The sequence below is a fragment of the Danio rerio genome, chromosome 1 (assembly GCF_049306965.1).
Source record: "Danio rerio strain Tuebingen ecotype United States chromosome 1, GRCz12tu, whole genome shotgun sequence".
In the NCBI taxonomy this organism is placed as follows: domain Eukaryota; kingdom Metazoa; phylum Chordata; class Actinopteri; order Cypriniformes; family Danionidae; genus Danio; species Danio rerio.
In genome coordinates, this window is record NC_133176.1 from 47,882,970 (window position 1) to 47,901,318 (window position 18,349).

Consider the following 18,349-nt stretch of genomic DNA (forward strand, 5'->3'; position numbering starts at 1 on the left):
CTGATTGTTTTCTGTTAAACCTGGGTTGCACTTGTCATTTTGAATTGGAAAGATTTTATTTCGTCATCAACAACTCGCTGATTCAAAAGATTCATTCAGAGGGAGTCTACTGATAAAGACTCACTAATTCAAATGATCCACTTAATCTCCAGTTATGAATCGCTGAATTTACAAATCGATTCAAAATGAGTCAAAAACAAGACACTCTTGGGAGGAAACCCAAGCAAACAAGGAGAGAGCATGCAAACTCCACACAGAAATACCAACTGACCCAGCTGGGACTCGATCCAGCAACCTAGTACTAAGAAATTAATTTGAACATTACTTTATCTAATAATACAATCGACTCTGTATTGGTTGCTGATGAAGTAGCTGATAATAAAGGAATTATTTGTTCCTTCGTCAGTCATGCAATATCACACCAATAGTACTCAACAGAGGTTGAAAAAGGCCAAACTGACAACAGACGACCAAATTATTACAAAAATAATGCACACCCTGAGCAGGCGGTGATGTGGTTGACATTTGCATCACTGTTTAATAATTCAGCAGACAGGAGTCACTTATTCTGCTTATACTATGGTCACCACACCTGTTCAGATACCTTTATTCCATAAATTCACACACACAGATTTGACTGAAAGACACCCTTACATTTGTTAATCCTCTTGTTAGGGTAGAGAGAGAAACAGGGTTTCGAGCACAGTGTCTAGCTCAGTTCCAGAACGCTCCCCCTCCCATTAATGTAGGTATTGGGATTAAAAGTGTGGAGTTGGGATGGTGGAGGGATACTGAAGTCGAGAGAAACAGAGGAAGGACGTGCTTGACTATTTATAGGTGTTTGGTCCTAAGTTGATTGGATAATAGAATGATTGTCAACAATGAATTAGCCTCGTCAAAACTGATCGTGCTTCTCCTGAAATTTGTTTATTAAACATCATTTCATAACATTTGTAAGGTTTTTACCCTTAAACAGCTCCTGTGTGTAGAAGTAGTCTCTAAATGCTTATTCATCTCATCCTGAGCATTTTGATTCTATTTTTTAGTGTTATAGTCAGTGGATGAACTGAAATCATTCAGATATGGAAGTGTAATTCGGTCTGCGTGGAACTACTTAAGCCATGCTTTTATCTAAAAGTAACTGCTTTAAATGGTCATCAGCCAATCAGAATCGAGCTTCACGAGTATGAATAAATCAACATATTACAGTAGTATGGTGTTACGACCCAGTCACAACATTAAATGAGGGAAAAACACAAATGGATCAGTCTAGGGGTTTTATTAATTAAACAATCAAATAATAATAAAGTGTGGGGAGGAAACACAATAAACACAGGCTGAGAACAAAGGAGCACAACTCCACGTCTGGACGGCCGCTCAAATCCCCGTCCCTGAATCACTGCAGCACGAGCTCTTAAATAGCCGACGATGAATTGTCTGCAGGTGCGGAGGAAATCAACTCTAAATGAAAACACAACCATCAACACAACACAAGAGGGCGACAAAGTAACAAATAAATAAATAATAAATACATGGACATGTAACACCTTCATCCCCCAAAAGTGTTTTCATCACCAAAACACAAACTAAAAAAAAAACATTTTCAAACACCTTCTCCCGAACACCATTTCATGCACCTTACCCACTTATTCCACCCGGGACAGTGCATCAGCCACCACGTTGTCACAACCTCGGACATGCTTAATGTCAAGGTCGTAGGGCTGCAAGAATAAACTCCAGCGCATCAAACGCTGATTAGAGTTACGCATAGTGTTTAGGAATGTAAGAGGATTGTGGTCACAATATAAAACAATCGGGTGATAATTGGACAGATAAACTTCAAAATGCTGGATGGCTAGAACCATTGCTAAAGCCTCCTTTTCAATGGTAGAATACTTCCGTTGTGTAGAAGTAAACTTCTTTGAAAAGTAACATACTGGGTGTTCTACTTCAGCACCTCTTTGCTGAAGGACAGCTCCCGCACCAACATCGCTTGCATCCACCGCAAGACTGAATGGCTTCAAATAATGTGGTGCAGCCAACACTGGACATTGGCAAAAATGCACATTGGCATGCATCGGACCACTCAAATTGGATCTTTGGACACAACAGATCGGTTAGCGGAGAAACAACCGTAGCAAAGTTCTTACAAAATGAACGGTAGTAACCTACCATACCAAGAAAACGACGCAATTGCTTACGGTCCTTCGGAGAGGGAAAATCACAAATTGCAGTCACCTTAGCAGCAACTGGGCGCACTTCACCATTACCAATAACTTTTCCCAGGTAATCAATAGTGGCTTTACCAAATTCACATTTGGCCAAGTTAACGGTAAGTTTAGCTTCTGCCAATCGATTAAAAACCTGTCGAAGCAAACTCATGTGCTCTTGCCATGTCGAACTATACAACACTACATCATCCAGGTACGCTTCGCAATTTGGAACACCGGCCAACACGGTGTTAACGAGCCGTTGAAAAGTGCTTGGAGCGTTTTTCATCCCGAATGCCATCACCCTATAATTAAGAAAAGCATCCGGGGTGACAAATGCTGATATTTCTCTAGCACGTTCACTTAACCCCACTTGCCAATATCCCTTTAATAGATCGAGTTTCGAAACATATGTAGCAGAACCTACACGATCCACACAATCATCTATTCTTGGCAAAGGATAGCAGTCACTTTTAGTTACGGCATTTACACGACGATAATCTGTACAAAATCTAAATGTGCCATCAGATTTCTCTACCAGCAGACACGGTGAACTCCATGGACTAGTACTAGACTCAGCAATGTGATTTTCCAACATGTACTCAACTTCCTTCTGCAGAAGCGACCTTTTAAGTGGATTAACACGATATGGATGTTGTTTAATCGGCTGGGTAAAACCAACATCAATATCATGCTCAATCACTGAAGTTAAACCAGGAATGTCACTGAACAACATTGGGAAACTTCTCACTAACCCAATGACTTCAGCTTTCTCAGTTTGACTCAAGTGTGGTAGTTTGCTAGTTAAATTTTCGAGCATCTCAGAGTTTTTCAACCTACCCTCAATGATACATCTAGATGGTTCTACATCTTTTTCATCGACTGGTTCAGATGTAAACACACCCACAGATAGAGACTCTTGAACAGGTGACTGTATGACGTTTTTAACTTTCTCAGTATCCGACTTTCTCTCATAATAGGGTTTAATCATGTTTACATGACAAACTCTCAGACTTTTTCGACGATCAGATGTATGGATAACATAATCTCGATCTGACAGTTTCCTTTTGATCTCGTAAGGGCCACTATAACGAGCTTGCAACGACCCACCAGATACTGGCAATAACACTAAAACTTTGTCACCAGGGCTAAAACTTCGTTCTCTCGCTTTCTTGTCGAACCAAGTTTTCATCTTTTCTTGTGATTTTTCAAGGTTTTGCTTTGCCAATTCACGAACTCTGTATAGACGTGTACGAAACTGTGAAAAATACTCCGGTACGGTGGTGCTTTTTGAATCAGAGAGCCACCTCTCTTTCAATACGGCCAAAGGGCCACGCAAATTGTAGCCAAACACGAGCTCTGCAGGGCTAAAGCCCAGTGATTCTTGAATCACCTCTCGTGAAGCGAAAAGCAACCATGGAAGTCCTTCCTCCCAATCTCCCTCAAGCTCAAAACAGTATGTACGCAACATTGACTTTAAAGTCTGATGAAACCTCTCTAAAGCACCTTGACTTTCTGGATGATACGCAGTGGAGACGTTATGTTTTATACCAAGTCGTTTAAGTACTTGAGAAAACGTTCGAGATGTAAAATTCGTTCCCTGATCACTCTGGAGAATTTTTGGCAAACCAAAGAGCGTGAAAAACTTGACCAACGCTTTGGTGATCGCTCTAGTGGTTACAGAACGCAAAGGAATTGCCTCTGGGAAACGTGTAGTCGCGCACATAATCGTTAAAAGATACTTAAAGCCAGATTTTGAACGTGGAAGCGGTCCTACACAGTCGATTAAAATGTGTTCAAAAGGCTCAGAAACCATCGGAATTGGATAAAGTGGTGCAGGTTTGATAGTTTGGTTGGGTTTTCCAACAACTTGACAAACGTGACAAGTCTTACAAAAACGTGCAACATCACGCTTTAATCCAGGCCAATAAAAGTTTCGCAAAATCCGATTGTATGTTTTTAAAATACCCAAGTGACCAGCTGAACCATTGTGTGCACAATCTAAAATCATGTCTCGGTAATCTACTGGAATTACGATTTGGTTAACTACATTCCAGTCTTCAGAAGATTTTGGAGATACCCACTTTCTCATCAGAATGCCGTTTCTAAGAAAGTACATCTGAGGCGCACACGTATTCTCCTGCTCTGGTCGAACTAATTCGAAAAGCGAAGTAAGAGTGGAGTCAGATTTTTGAGCGTCAATTAACTTCTCGGGACACAAAGACAAATCAGCACAATCTATAGCATCCTTCTCAGCACTCACAGGAAACAGATCTGCTTTTTCCTGTAAAGGGACAGAGAACAAATCAGTTGTGTCAGAATTTACCATGAATGTGTCACATAAATCAACGCTATCAGAAGTCTCAGCGGATTTAATCATAGATCGAGTAAGCACGCACGCAGCAAATACATCCGGATACTTAAGCGCACAGTCATCAGTACCAGCGAGTGGTACAGGAACAACTTCAGGTGACACGTTAATATCGCTCCATACACTACCTCCCGCTAAATCATTGCCTAGAATGAATGTTACACCAGCAATAGGAAGAGAAGCACGAACACCGACGATCACGTCACCGCTCACTAATTCAGACTGTAGACTGATTTTATGCAACGGAACATCAGCAACTCCCATCTCAAAACCGCGCACTAATACCGCGCTACCAGTGGCAGTTTCCTCTGATAATGGCAAAACTCCTTTCAAAATTATGGAAAGACTTGCTCCAGTATCCCGCAAAATACGTACAGGCACAGGCTTACTCATGCTGGAAATGGACACAGTTCCATAGTGCAAGAAAGGCGCATAACCATCTTTAGTGGGATTAAAATCGGACTCGGACGTACAGTTAAAATTTGAACTAGAGTCAACAGAAATTAACCCAACATGTTTCGCTTTCCCTTTCTTCCTCAACACTGGACAGCTTGCAATTAAATGACTAGAATTTTTGCAATAAAAACAAGCCCTTTCATCAGTCGGAACAGTTGACCTAATACGGAGTGATTTACGAGGTAGTGAAACAGGTGCTTCAGCAAAAACTTTCTCTCGCGGTTTCTCTTTAAAAGTGATTTTGTGCGTTAAAACAAAATCATCTGCCAAAGTGGCAGCTTTGTGGAGTGTATCAGCTTTCTGTTCATTAAGGTACGTAGAAAGAGCAGATGGTACACAATTTTTAAACTCCTCCAAAAGAATAAGTTGTCTCACTTGTTCTTTACTCTCAGCTTTTTGAGACGTGCACCACCGATCAAACAACATCTCTTTCTCTCGTGCAAACTCGACATAAGACTGATTTGAAAGCTTTGCATAATGCCGAAAACGCTGTCGATATGCCTCCGGAACTAACTCGTATGCTCTCAATATAGCAGCTTTCACCAGCTTATAGTCAGCAGTTTCTTCAATAGACAACGAAGCGTATGCTTCTTGTGCTTTACCGGTTAACACGCACTGCAATAGTAGCGACCAAACATTTTCCGGCCACTTTAAAGAAGCAGCGACTCTCTCAAAATGACAAAAATATTTCTCAACATCCTTTTCACAAAAAGGAGGAACCATACTCCGATTTCGACCAACATCAAATTCATTAGAGACTACACTTTTTCCGCTCATCTCTAATTCCATACGCTTTAGTTCATATTGATGATCGATTTCACGCTTTCGCAACTCTAATTTAGCATTTTCTAACTCGATTTCTTTTTCTTTCAATGCTAATTCTCTCAATCGAATAGCGTGCTCACTTACTGAAGGATCAGCCACTTCCTCCACAAGACTGACAGTCTCTGCAGGCATTTCTAAAACGCCTAATTCCACCAGATAACCTTTTAACACATTTCGTAGAGTTTCCTTCAAAGTCTTATATCTTGGAGCAATTTCAATTTCATAAGACTCTGCAATTTGCAATAACTGCTCTTTTGTGCACGATAAAAGCAGTTCTTCAGAAGGAGACTCACGAAATGTGTCCACTACAGACGCCATCTCCGACGTACACAGTTATGCTCACAAAACAATTAAATAATGGTTTTAACGATAAATATTTTAAACCAAACGTTTACAAATATTTAAACCATCAAATAATCTAAACGAAAAAGCATCAACTCACCTGATTAAGCAAAAATATCAACGAAATTTAATTTTTCCAACTTAATCACACACATACAGCCGTATCCACACACAGCCGCGCGCGCACACACAGCCAGGCTGTAACCTAATAAGTCCACAAATTACACGAAATTGAAAGGTTATCAATTTAAATTTCACAAAATCGTAACCAAATGCAATCCCCTAAAAAACTAATGTATTTACCCCATTTAACACAATATTTTTCCCTAGTCTTCAGTGGTGTTAGGGGCTCGAGGCGACTTTAAATGCTGAAATCATGAACACTGCATACTGACCCAATTGATAGATCAGCAGCAAGTGCTCTGAAGCATACCTCCACTCCGAATAACCACAAAAATAAGAAAGGCAAAATAACAAAGTGGCAGGTCCACAACCTACCCGGCGGCTAAATTAAATAGGGCAAATACTCACATATGGGATGCAAGAGATCACTCAAACGAAAGCATATCCAGACGAATCACAAAATGAACGGGGTGGCCACACATCTCTCCTCCCACACTGAACAGCTGACGAACATAATCTAAACTTTTTGGACGAGCTCCCAAACCCAGCTCGTTGGTCTAGGGGTATGATTCTCGCTTAGGGTGCGAGAGGTCCGGGGTTCAAATCCCGGACGAGCCCCCAATTAATGTTACGACCCAGTCACAACATTAAATGAGGGAAAAACACAAATGGATCAGTCTAGGGGTTTTATTAATTAAACAATCAAATAATAATAAAGTGTGGGGAGGAAACACAATAAACACAGGCTGAGAACAAAGGAGCACAACTCCACGTCTGGACGGCCGCTCAAATCCCCGTCCCTGAATCACTGCAGCACGAGCTCTTAAATAGCCGACGATGAATTGTCTGCAGGTGCGGAGGAAATCAACTCTAAATGAAAACACAACCATCAACACAACACAAGAGGGCGACAAAGTAACAAATAAATAAATAATAAATACATGGACATGTAACATATGGAATCAGATAAGTCTCAAAAGAAATTCAAAAGAGGAGAGGAACAGTCTGCGCAAAAGAAGCGCAGATTTGGTTTCATTGAATACAGCTCTCATCTGATTGGCTGAAAGGTACGAGTAACCCTGACTCTGCCAAGAAAGTCTCAAAAATACACACACACGTATCCAGGGGGAGTCGTACGTGAAAGAGGATTTGCACATTCTCATTCAGGGTGAACTCGCAAGGTTTAAACATTCAAAACTTTTTGTACACTCGTATACATTTGCAAATCGTGTTTTGCATTTGTGAAACGTATTTTATGAAAATTTATTTTTATTTTGTGCACCTGAAATTTTTTTGTGAATATAAATAAATATTTTACGCACGCGAATTTGGTTTTATGCACGTGAATTTGGCTACGCATGTGTACATCGTGTCTTTTGCGTGAATTATTATTGAGTCTATTCTGACTCCATACAGTAGACACATATTGTCTCATATTGACTCTACCTGCAGTTGAATACACAAAATATTCATTAAAATCAACAAACAGCATCTGAGAATCGTTCATGCCTAAATGTGTGCCGAGGACCACAAATGTAAATAAGCAGCTATGAAAACACACCATTCATTTCAGAACCTGCACTCATTCATGACACAAACTTTTCATTCACTATACTGCCTGCGTGTGAACAGCAGAAATGAGCAGAAATCAGCCCAATACAAACAGAACTGCTACAGTTTTTGTCAGGACTTGTCCTCTTTTTCTTCAGCACATTCTTGAACAGCACACGTCTGGGTTGCAAAATGAAATGGGAGACTGTGATTTAGGACAGAGTGCAAACATCTGACAGCCGAATCATTGCTTAAATACCTCGTTTCTAATAATCGGTGAGTTTGCATGCGAGTCTATTTACGACCTGAACTCAGCTTTTCATACTTGTCCGTCACATGTGAAGTATTTTTATTATCCATAGAGCACATGTCCACACACCCCCTGACCTGCTGACACCAGAAATAGTCACAACCTTCAATGCACATCATGGGCATCTCACTGCTGTGACCGATTGTCACTGTGCTGCACTAACACTGATATGAACTTGGATCATGAGGTAAAACCAACACAATCTCATGGCAATTTGCCACTGTTTGATTTATAGTGGCCAATCCGTATGAGTTTGCTCAATTTTGCTATTCTTTTTAGCCACCTTTCTGCCAAAGTGTACTGTAAACGTAATTATTAGCCTAATAAACATGAGCTTTATTTTATCAGTGACATCAGAAATAATGCTGCTTTACAGTTATATATTGCAGTTTAAAGACGCCTCTTAAATAAAGAATTAAGTCACATGAATTGTTCAGGTGTTAGTTTTCACAGACTGAGCGTAAAAATCTTAATGGTTCTGCAGGTCTCGTCTATCAAATCTGATATTTATTTTGTATTTTCTATAGGATTCAAGTCAAGGTGATTGGCTGGGCCATCCTACAGCTTGATTTTCTTTCTCTGAAAGCATCTGAGAGGTTCCTTGGCTGTGTTTTAGATCATTGTCCTGCTGAAATGTCCACCCTGGTTTCATCTTCATCATCCTTGTGATGTAGATGTTGGACCGAAGCAGCTAATGATAATTTACAACAATGAAGGACAGAGAGTTGCTGAAGAACTACAGCGAGATTTCAGCTGCTGTGTGGGCTTTCACTGCCTTTCTACACCTCCCTTTCTTCATGTGTTCAATACTTTTTCCCTGTTTCATTTTATTACACAGAACTTAATTTGTAAAGTAATTAGATTTGTTTTCATTTATGTATTTCTTTGGTTGTAATCAACATCTGGTGAAAATTTCAAGTCAACAGCACCTTTAGAAATATGTTTTCTGACTAAAATGGTGTCGTGTTGAATACTTATTTCCCCTGCTGTATATTGATATATATCTTGTATTGAGATATGGTCAATATTTAGTTCCTAGCAATAGACCTGTGTGTTTTATACAAAGCATTTACAGAAAAACATTGTTATTGTGATTTTCGGTGCACCACTTAATTATGAATCGAGTCAATTCTGAACAAATATCTACATGTCATGCACTGAATTCAGCACTGTTCATGACCTGTTTTCTAATTCACAACACACAGTGTGTCAGCCTTTTAAATGAATCTTTCAAAGATTCACAAATGCAAAGTTGAATCAGATTAAATCAGTTTGAGGGGTCACTCACTCAATAAACTCCCTGGATCTATTGGAGAGGCTAACTGTATCCGTGAGAGTTCCTGTGTTGATGAGACACAGGACTTATTTGTATTGGTTTTTGTAATTTGCGATCTTGATATTGAATATAATTTTTTTCTAATGCAAACTTATCTTCGAAACCTTCTTTTTTTATGTTAATTGGTTTCCCATGTAACCCACCAGTCCTACTGCACCCAACATGGTCTGAGCTGGGATCAAACCGACAATTCTTTGTAAGGCAGTCGGTTGTTTTAACAAGGAGTTTAAAAACCGTAGCCTCTAGCGTCTGTCACTAGAGCACCTTTATGGCTCTTTTCACTGAGTGGTACGGTACGGTTCGGTTTGGTACGCTTTTATGGGCGTTTCCACTGTTAAACTGCCATGTTTAAAATACACAGCCGAGAGATTACACCGTAATAATATTTACATTTAATAACAAGCCATTGTTGACCCGGGCTCAAACAAACCTTGTCGTCGTCTTGAGGAACAGCCACAAAGTCAAAAAGAAGAGCAGATTTACCCTGTGCCCCTTACATTTTTACAAGCGAGTCTGAAGAGCGAGCGGTTTCGCTTTCTTGCTTGGCTCGCCACACGTCTATATCTGAAATAACAAATTTCTTGAGCTGATGATAATAACGTGCGCTTGATTATTGAAAATAAAGGAGCACATTATTTTTCAGCAAACTGCCTTGAACAAACTGCCTTGTTTAGCTATTATCATCACCTTTTAGACTATTATTAACTCAGAATGACAGAATTACTCTCTAACAGAGGATACAAGTGCTGCTGAAGATTACAGACACAGATAAGAGGTCTGCTCTGACTGTGGGCTATATTTTGTGTTTTTTAACTCAAATAAGGACTAAATGTCTGCTGTGTGTAGTTTTTCTTTAATTGGTTACATATCGGAGACTGTAAGGGTCTGTATGTGTTCATATATGATGCATTTGTTTATTTAGTGTATATAATTGCAGACATTACAGTAGGCTATTTCGCACTGTCATTGGTCTGCAGTTATAATCAAATGCTGTTTATAAATAAGTTAGTAATTAACATTTATACACCAGTATTTGTGTATAAAGCCTCTGTTTTGTTAGAAGTGCTTCTCATATGATATGTAAATGACCCGTACAGCTTTACTGTAGACATTTTCTTAAGCGAAAATGACGTTGACTGAAACTTTCTGTCATACACCACACCCACTAAAAAGGTACCCTTGGTAGTGTAAACGCAGTGAGGTTTACCTGCACAGCTCTTTACTACCTAGCCTCTATTACACTCATCCTCCTAATCCCGAGTTCAGACTGCATGATTTTCAAAGTAATCGTGTCACAGATGTTTTCACACAGCATGACTATCTGGGCTAGCGTTTCGTCGCTGCTTTGTTTACACTGCAAAATTGATCTGTGACAAGGACTTTCACATTGCATGACTTTACTATAGGAAGAATCGCCGACAAGTTCGTCCAAACTACGTCTCACAGCCAAAAACACGTAGTATGTCTTTTGTTATTAACTACATAATGAGAAAGAAGCCTTTAATGGGGTAGAAAATGTCCATATTTGCTCACCTGGGTTTAAAGGGAATTAGCCATTTCTCCTTAACGTTGATAATAAACTAATTTCTTTCTGTATGAAACGTCAAACAGACACGGTTGCTCCTGAGTCCTGTCAAACCTGCACTAGTTTTTCCTCCATTTCGTGGGTCCAAATAAACCGAAAAAGATCGCTTTTAACTTCTCCCCCAGCCTCCCGCTAGCCTGCAGCAGGTATACACACACGTACACACAAGTGAATGCCGCTCTCTCATTGGCTGTAGGCGATCGCCAATGTTATTTTCAGTCAAAACTCAATTCACACGGTATGATTTGAATCGCCGACAGCTCCAGATATTTAGCATGCCAAATATCTCACAGGCATCAGCGACTCATCAGCGATTCTCTCAGATTGCGCCTTTGATAGTTCATACTGTGTGATTGTCACTCACATGCACGAGCAGCGATTTGCCTGTGATTTCAGGCATTTGTCGGCGATTTTTCAAAACCTGTCGGCGAGACAAAATCGGGGCTAAAATCACGCAGTCTGAACTAGGCATTAAGCTAACTTCCATCCCGGACGAGCCCCCAAATCTAATTTACCAGTCCTACTGCACCTAACCTGGTCTGAGCTGGGATCAAACTGGCAATTCTTTGTATGGGAGTCGGTTGCTCTAACAAGGAGGCTAAAGAATGTGGCCTCTAGCGTCTGTCACTAGAGCACCTTTAGAGGTCAGAGAAGTGAGGTTTACCAGCACAACCCTTCGCTACCTGGCCTCCATTACACTCACCCCCCTAAACCTCGTTCCTATCCCAGATGAGCCCCCACATCTAACCCACCGGTCCTACTGCACCCAACCCGGTCTCAGCTTGGATCGAACTGGCGATTCTTTGTATGGGAGTTGGTTGTTCTAACAAGGAGGCTAAAGACTGTAGCCTCTAGTGTCTGTCACTATAGCACCTTTAGAGGTCAGAGGAGTGAGGTTTATCTGCACAGCCCTTTCAATAGCTGGCCTGGATGTACGTATATAAGATTATATACGCTAACTTAACACTTGTTTGGAAAATATTTACATTCCCTCAGGAAATGTTGTATTTCCCTGCCCCCCCAAAAATTGGCAGTTTCTCATGAGTGAATGCAATTAAGTTGAAGATAAGATGAATACTCACAACCACTCTAAAATACGAACAATAACTCTGAATTTTCTCAGTTCTGACTTTATGTATTGCAATTCTGCCCTTTTCTTACTATTTTGAATATGCTACAAATCTGATATAGCGGATATTTGTCCCCTTTTCTTGCAATTCACTGTCTATATTGCAGAGTTTTGACTTTACAATTCCCAATTCCAAGTTCATATCTTGTGATTTTGACTTTATTTCTTGCAATTCTGCTCTTTCTGACTTCCTTACATGTTTATATCTTGTATCTGTTGTCTTAGTGCGGTCATTGCCAACAATTCCACTCATTTTATATCGGTTTCAGGATATTTTTATTGGCCTAACCTTAACCCAAACCTCAACCCTCTCAAAAAAACATATGCCTATTATTAGTTACAAATAAAACATGCTCTGGCTTATGTATAAGCATTTTAATAATAATAATAATGATAATAATAATAATAAAAATAATAATAATTTCATTTTATTTGTAAATGGCGCGTTTCTAGACACCCAAGGTCATCTTACAATAAGCATCAACAGGCATGCTAGAACAAATTTAAACAAATAATAAAACATTACCAAACAAGCATTGACCAAAGAAGTATAAACACACATCGCGAATATAAAATAACCTGATAGCAAAACATGACAAAAAACATTGTTAAAGGAAAGCCTGCTTAAAAAGATGGGTCTTTAGACGAGATTTAAATGTGTCAAGACTATCACTGCTCCTTAGATCCAGGGGAGGTGAGTTCCTTAGTCGAGTAGCCATAGAGCTAAAGAAGGGAGACAGGTTCTACTACTCGACTATTGTGCTCAATCAAGTGCGAGGTGGTACCAGGGAGAAAGAGTTGGCTGATCCAAGGGTGTGCGAAGGGGTATAAATAATGTGAAGTCTGATAAGATATTGAGGAGCAAGATTATGAAGTGCCATGAAAGTTAGAAGTAATATTTTTAAACTTTACTGGAAGCCAGTGAAGCTGATGAAGAAGTGGTGTGACATGCTCGTGAGATGGAGTGCTAGAGATGACACGAGCTACATGGTTCTGAACCAGTTGGAGTTCATGAAGAAGTTTAGAAGGAAGCTCAGAAAGAAATGCATAGTCAAGACGTGAAGTAACTAATGCGTGGATAAGAATTGCTGTGTCATTGGTTTTGACAGTAGGACAGAGACGAGTGATATTACACAGGTGGAAATATACAGTATGCGTAATTTTATTGATGTGGCCTTTAAATGAGAGTGTTCTATCCAAGAGACACCCAAACTCTTTACTTGCACAGAGGGAAGAATTGTGCTATTATCAATGTCTTTTGTAAAACTATCAGCTTTATCCAAAACACTTTTAGTCCCAATGAAAAGGGCTTCAGTTTTGTCGGTATTTAATTTTAAAAAGTTAGCTGAAAGCCAGATTTTTATTTCAGCTAAACATCTGCTCAAAGCAGAAGGAGGAAAAGAACAGGAGGGCTTGGTGGACAGGTTGAGTGTTGTCAGCATAGCAGTGACATTGTATGGTGTATTTTCTAAAAATGTGACCAAGAGGCAATAGATATATGATTAACAGGAGTGGACCCAGTACAGAAACTTGTGGGACACCAGTAGTGACAATCTGGGCTCTTGACTTGAAATCTTTAATTTGGACAAACCAAGTACATTCGGCAAAACATGAGTTCTGAACTAGTAAGAAAAGTAGGATGTTCTCACTTATTGGTTTTCTTGATATAAGTGAGGTTATTTGAGCCCTTACTTGTATAGCTAAACCCACACACCCACACACACAGCTGTTTCCTTCACACTGACTACAGCTGCTACCGCGTGTTCAGCAGCTCACTGGAAGTGCTGCGTGCGCGCTTCAGTTTCCTAAAGGAAAAAACACATCGCGCGCGCGCACGAGACCACTGAGTAGTGTCAGCTGCAAGGGTAATATCTATTAAATACTAGGAAATGTGACATGATGCATTAAATTGTGTATTTTTTATATACAGTGCAGGGAAATGAGAATACTCTGAACAAACAAAATCCCAAACAAAATCCAATTAAAACACATTCAATCGTGCAAATTAAGTGCTAACACTTAAAATGCAAAGTCTATAGTGGTTGACTTTGTCATATACAGATTATATACCACGCAGTAAATGCTCTCGGGAATTTTAACCTGTAAGAATTGGCAGTTGTATTTACTGCTAAACAGCAAAAACCCGAGCATTGCATTGTCAGCTCTCTAGTTTCCATAAATCTTGAAAACGCAGGGAAAACACACTTACCACTGTCTTATGGGCAGTTATTTATAGCAATGGCATGTGCCTGGTTTTCCTCAGTGTTGGTCTTCTTTCCAGCCCGTCAGCGCTGCAGTAATTCAGAGTTATAAAGTTCCTGCGCTCCAGGTTGTACTTAAACTGAAGAAGATTTGTCAAGTTCTCTCAGCGTTTTCTCTCTCACTGCTCTTTTTGTCTATAAATGGGTACAGGCGTTGACCCCCTCCTCTCAACCTTTCCAAACGAAAACTCAATTTATGGTTGTTTCCCAAACAGCGAGTACGCGCTTGCTGGATTGTTAGGAAGTTTATTCACGGAGGTCGCGGCGCCCCCGTGCGGCCAACGGCGACGAAACAGCTCTGACTGGAGAAATGAGCTCTATATGGGGCGTCTGCAGACTTGGATCCAGGCAGTTTTACGACCAAGGCAGTTTTACACCCCACAGCTTTACGCCCCTGTTGTTCCTAATGCGTTCAGTAGGGGGGGGGGGGGGATGAAAGATACATGATCACATAATACATTTGAAGTCAAGGCTCTCAGATTATTAAATGTCCTGTTAATAAATATATATAATTTCAATTAGATTACACTAAATATGAACGCTAGATTAATGTACCATAAAGTGAGTTATAAACTCACTATAAAATATGCAGAATTGATACACTCACCAAATAATTCCAGATTTGCAAAAGCTCTATTGCAAATTAATTTAGATTCATTTAATTAAAAAACTTAAAAACACAAGTTGTTGGATACTGTAATGGTTAATTGTAGCCTAGCTATACGTTTTCATATAGAGATATGCATTTGTTGCATTGTTTATATATAACTGCATTTTGAAAATAACAAAATGATAACCAAACAATACAGTGTAATATGGAGTAATGATATGCTTTGATAAGAATGCAGAGGTATTGTTACAATAAATATTATGAAAAAATAAGGGATAAACAATATGATTGCATGTGCAATGCAAACTTCATTGGTAATATATAAAATGTACTGTATAGCTATATGAACAAAAATGAGCAGACCATTTATAATTGTGAGTTTCTATATGCATTTATGGATATATGATAGTTTAATTGTTTAAACTAGAACAGGATTGTATTATATTGATTGTAATTGAAAGCAATGCAATTTAAAATAAAATCAATTAAATTTTCAGATCTGTTTAGATTTATTTCAATATTTAAGAAAGTCAAATTTGGAGGAATAATGTAGTGTAGTTGAAGTGTAGATTTGGCTGACAACCCAGACCATGCAAGTGTATTGTCTAATCTATGAGAAAATATATATCTTTAAATAATTATAAAATATAAAATAATTACTCCCTTGCTGAGACAAAAAGGTACAAGAAAATTAGCCTACATAACACACTTTCTTATGTAGGTTAATGTTCTTTTACTCTTTTGTTGATGTATAACATGTAGCTGGCCTGCACATAGTTAACTAAAATTGAGTCAAACTCAATTGCTGCTAAAATTGAGTCAAACTCAATTGCTGTTATACTACACCAATTTGTTTGTGTTGACATACACTCATGTCGACCTTAATCTAATAAAACAAGGTTTAAGTTTCATGTTTGCTAATGTTTTAAACACGTATTTAACATGTCGCGTTTGGTTGGGTGTGATAAAGTTCTGGAGGCTTAAAATAATACTGTACTGCCTCCCTCTACTGGACACAACAGGAACAACAGGGGCGTAAAACTGCCTAGGCCGTAAAACTGCTTGGGCCGTAGATCTGTCTAGATCCAAGTCTGCAGCCTCCCCCTACTCGAAATGAGCAAAGGTTGTCTGGTCGATTAGTAATCGATTTTTTTCTAACATTTTCTATTGACAATGCAAATAAAAACACAATTAATTGTATATCCTTTAAGATATTTTGTATTTCTACAAGCCACATTGTGTGGAATTATAGAGGACGAGACTTGCAAAACTATAAATAAATAAATACCCAAATAAGTAAATAAATTCGTAAATTCCTGCATAAATAAAATAATAAATAAATAAATATATATAAAAATGAGTAAATAAATCTATTAATTCTTGCATGAATAAAACAATAAATAAATAAATAAATGACTAAATAAATCCATTAATTCCTGCATAAATAAAACAATAAATAAATAAATTAATAAATATATAAATGAGTAAATAAATTTATAAATTCCTGCATAAATAATAAAAAAAACGTTTATTTATTCTTAAATGTATTTGAATCATCAGAAGATATAATAAAAATATTATAAAGATATAATAAAGATCGCCTTTTGATGATTGACACAGACCCCCTCTTTAATTTATTTAATTATTTACCTGCCCTCACTATTAATTAGTTACATATTTATGCACGAATTTGTTGATTTTTGTTAAACATTGATTTATTTATTTGCATATTTATTTAGTTATTGTTTTATTCATGCAGGAATTTATTGATTTATTTACTCATTTATTTATAGATTTGCATATTTATAATTTTATTTATGCAGAAATTTATGGATTTATTTATTCATTTATTTATACATTTGCACATTTATGTATTATTTTATTTATGGAGGAATTTCTGAATTTATATTAACTTTCTGCTTAGAATTTCTTCATTCCCCCAACTCTCGTGTAATTTATTTTTTTATTTATTAGCCCACACTATTAATTAATTACGTATTGATTTGTGCAGGAATTTGTGTATTTATATATTTATTCATTCATTCATTTATTCATTCATTCATTCGTTCATTCATTCATTTTCTTTTTGGCTTAGTCCCTTTATTAATCTGGGTTCGCCACAGCGGAATGAACTGCCAACTTATCCAGCACATGTTGCCCTTCCAGCTGCAGCCCATCTCTGGAAAAAATTCATACACACTCACACACTACGGGCAGTTTAGCCAATCCAATTCCTCTATAGTGCATGTCTTTGGACTGTGGGGGAAACTGGAATACCCAGAGGAAACCCACGCAAACGCAGGGAGAACATGCAAACTCCACACAGAAACAATAACTGACCCAGCCACGGCACCTATATATATATATATATATATATATATATATATATATATATATATATATATATATATATATATATATATATATATATATATATATATATATATATTTGTGTATTTATTTATTGTTTTATTTACGCAATTTTATAAACTTCTTAGGTAGTAGGTAGTGCTGTCGCCTCACAGTAAGAAGATCGCTGGTTCGAGCCTTGGCCGGGTCAGTTGGTGTTTCTGTGTGGAGTTTGCATGTTCTCCCTGCGGTTGCGTGGGTTTCCTCTGGGTTTTCCAGTTTCCCCCACAGTCCAAAGAAATGCGCTATAGAGGAATTGTCTGTAGTGTATGAGTGGGAATGAGAGTGTATGGATGTTGCAGAGTGATGGGTTGCGGCTAGAAGGGCTTCCGCTGTGTAAAAACATGCTGGATAAGTTGACGGTTCATTCTGCTGTGGCGACCCCAGATTAATAAACCGACTAAGCTGAAAAGAAAACGAATGAATGAGTTTATGCAGGGATTTATAGATTTTTTAATGTTTTATATATATATATATATATATATATATATATATATATATATATATATATATATATATATATATATATATATATATATATATATATATATATATATATATTTGCGTATTTGTTTATTTATTATTTATTGTTTTATTTATGCAGGGATTTATGGACCTTTTTTATTTATTTATTTGTTTACATGTACTTGAAAAGTTTCTTACAGTGAGTCAAATATCTGTCGAGCAGTATTAACAGATATTAAGCAGACAGTCTACTAATGCTCAAATGGACAATCAAAATAAAGTGTTACCGTTAAAATATTTATTAAAGCAAGTTTTAGCCTTATATGCTTTGAGATTTTTTTTTCCTTCAACGGGACCTCAAAGAGG

The 18,349-nt window shown here is 38.0% G+C and overlaps 2 protein-coding genes across 3 annotated transcripts in view; both read right to left on the reverse strand.

Moving 5' to 3' along the window:
• slc43a1b (solute carrier family 43 member 1b) overlaps nucleotides 1–14,753 on the reverse strand; it is a 46,673-nt gene extending 31,920 nt beyond the window's left edge. Inside the window, exon 1 of one of the 2 annotated variants that reach the window (XR_012397109.1) lies at nucleotides 14,448–14,753. The gene's annotated coding sequence lies outside the window, so the exon portion shown is untranslated. 2 annotated transcript variants of the gene reach the window in all.
• Nucleotides 1,051–7,282, reverse strand: LOC141386185 (uncharacterized). The gene is made up of 2 exons (XM_073953688.1): nucleotides 6,944–7,282; nucleotides 1,051–6,862 (listed from the first exon to the last, which is right to left on the reverse strand). The coding sequence occupies exon 2, from the start codon at nucleotides 6,178–6,180 to the stop codon at nucleotides 1,951–1,953; it is 4,230 nt and encodes a 1,409-aa protein (XP_073809789.1). The 5' UTR covers nucleotides 6,181–6,862; nucleotides 6,944–7,282; the 3' UTR covers nucleotides 1,051–1,950.
• Nucleotides 14,754–18,349: the final 3,596 nt, after the last annotated feature.

Excerpts from the sequence above, each read along its gene's own strand:
- LOC141386185 (XM_073953688.1), bottom strand. The coding sequence starts at position 6,180 with ATGGCGTCTGTAGTGGACACATTTCGTGAGTCTCCTTCTGAAGAACTG.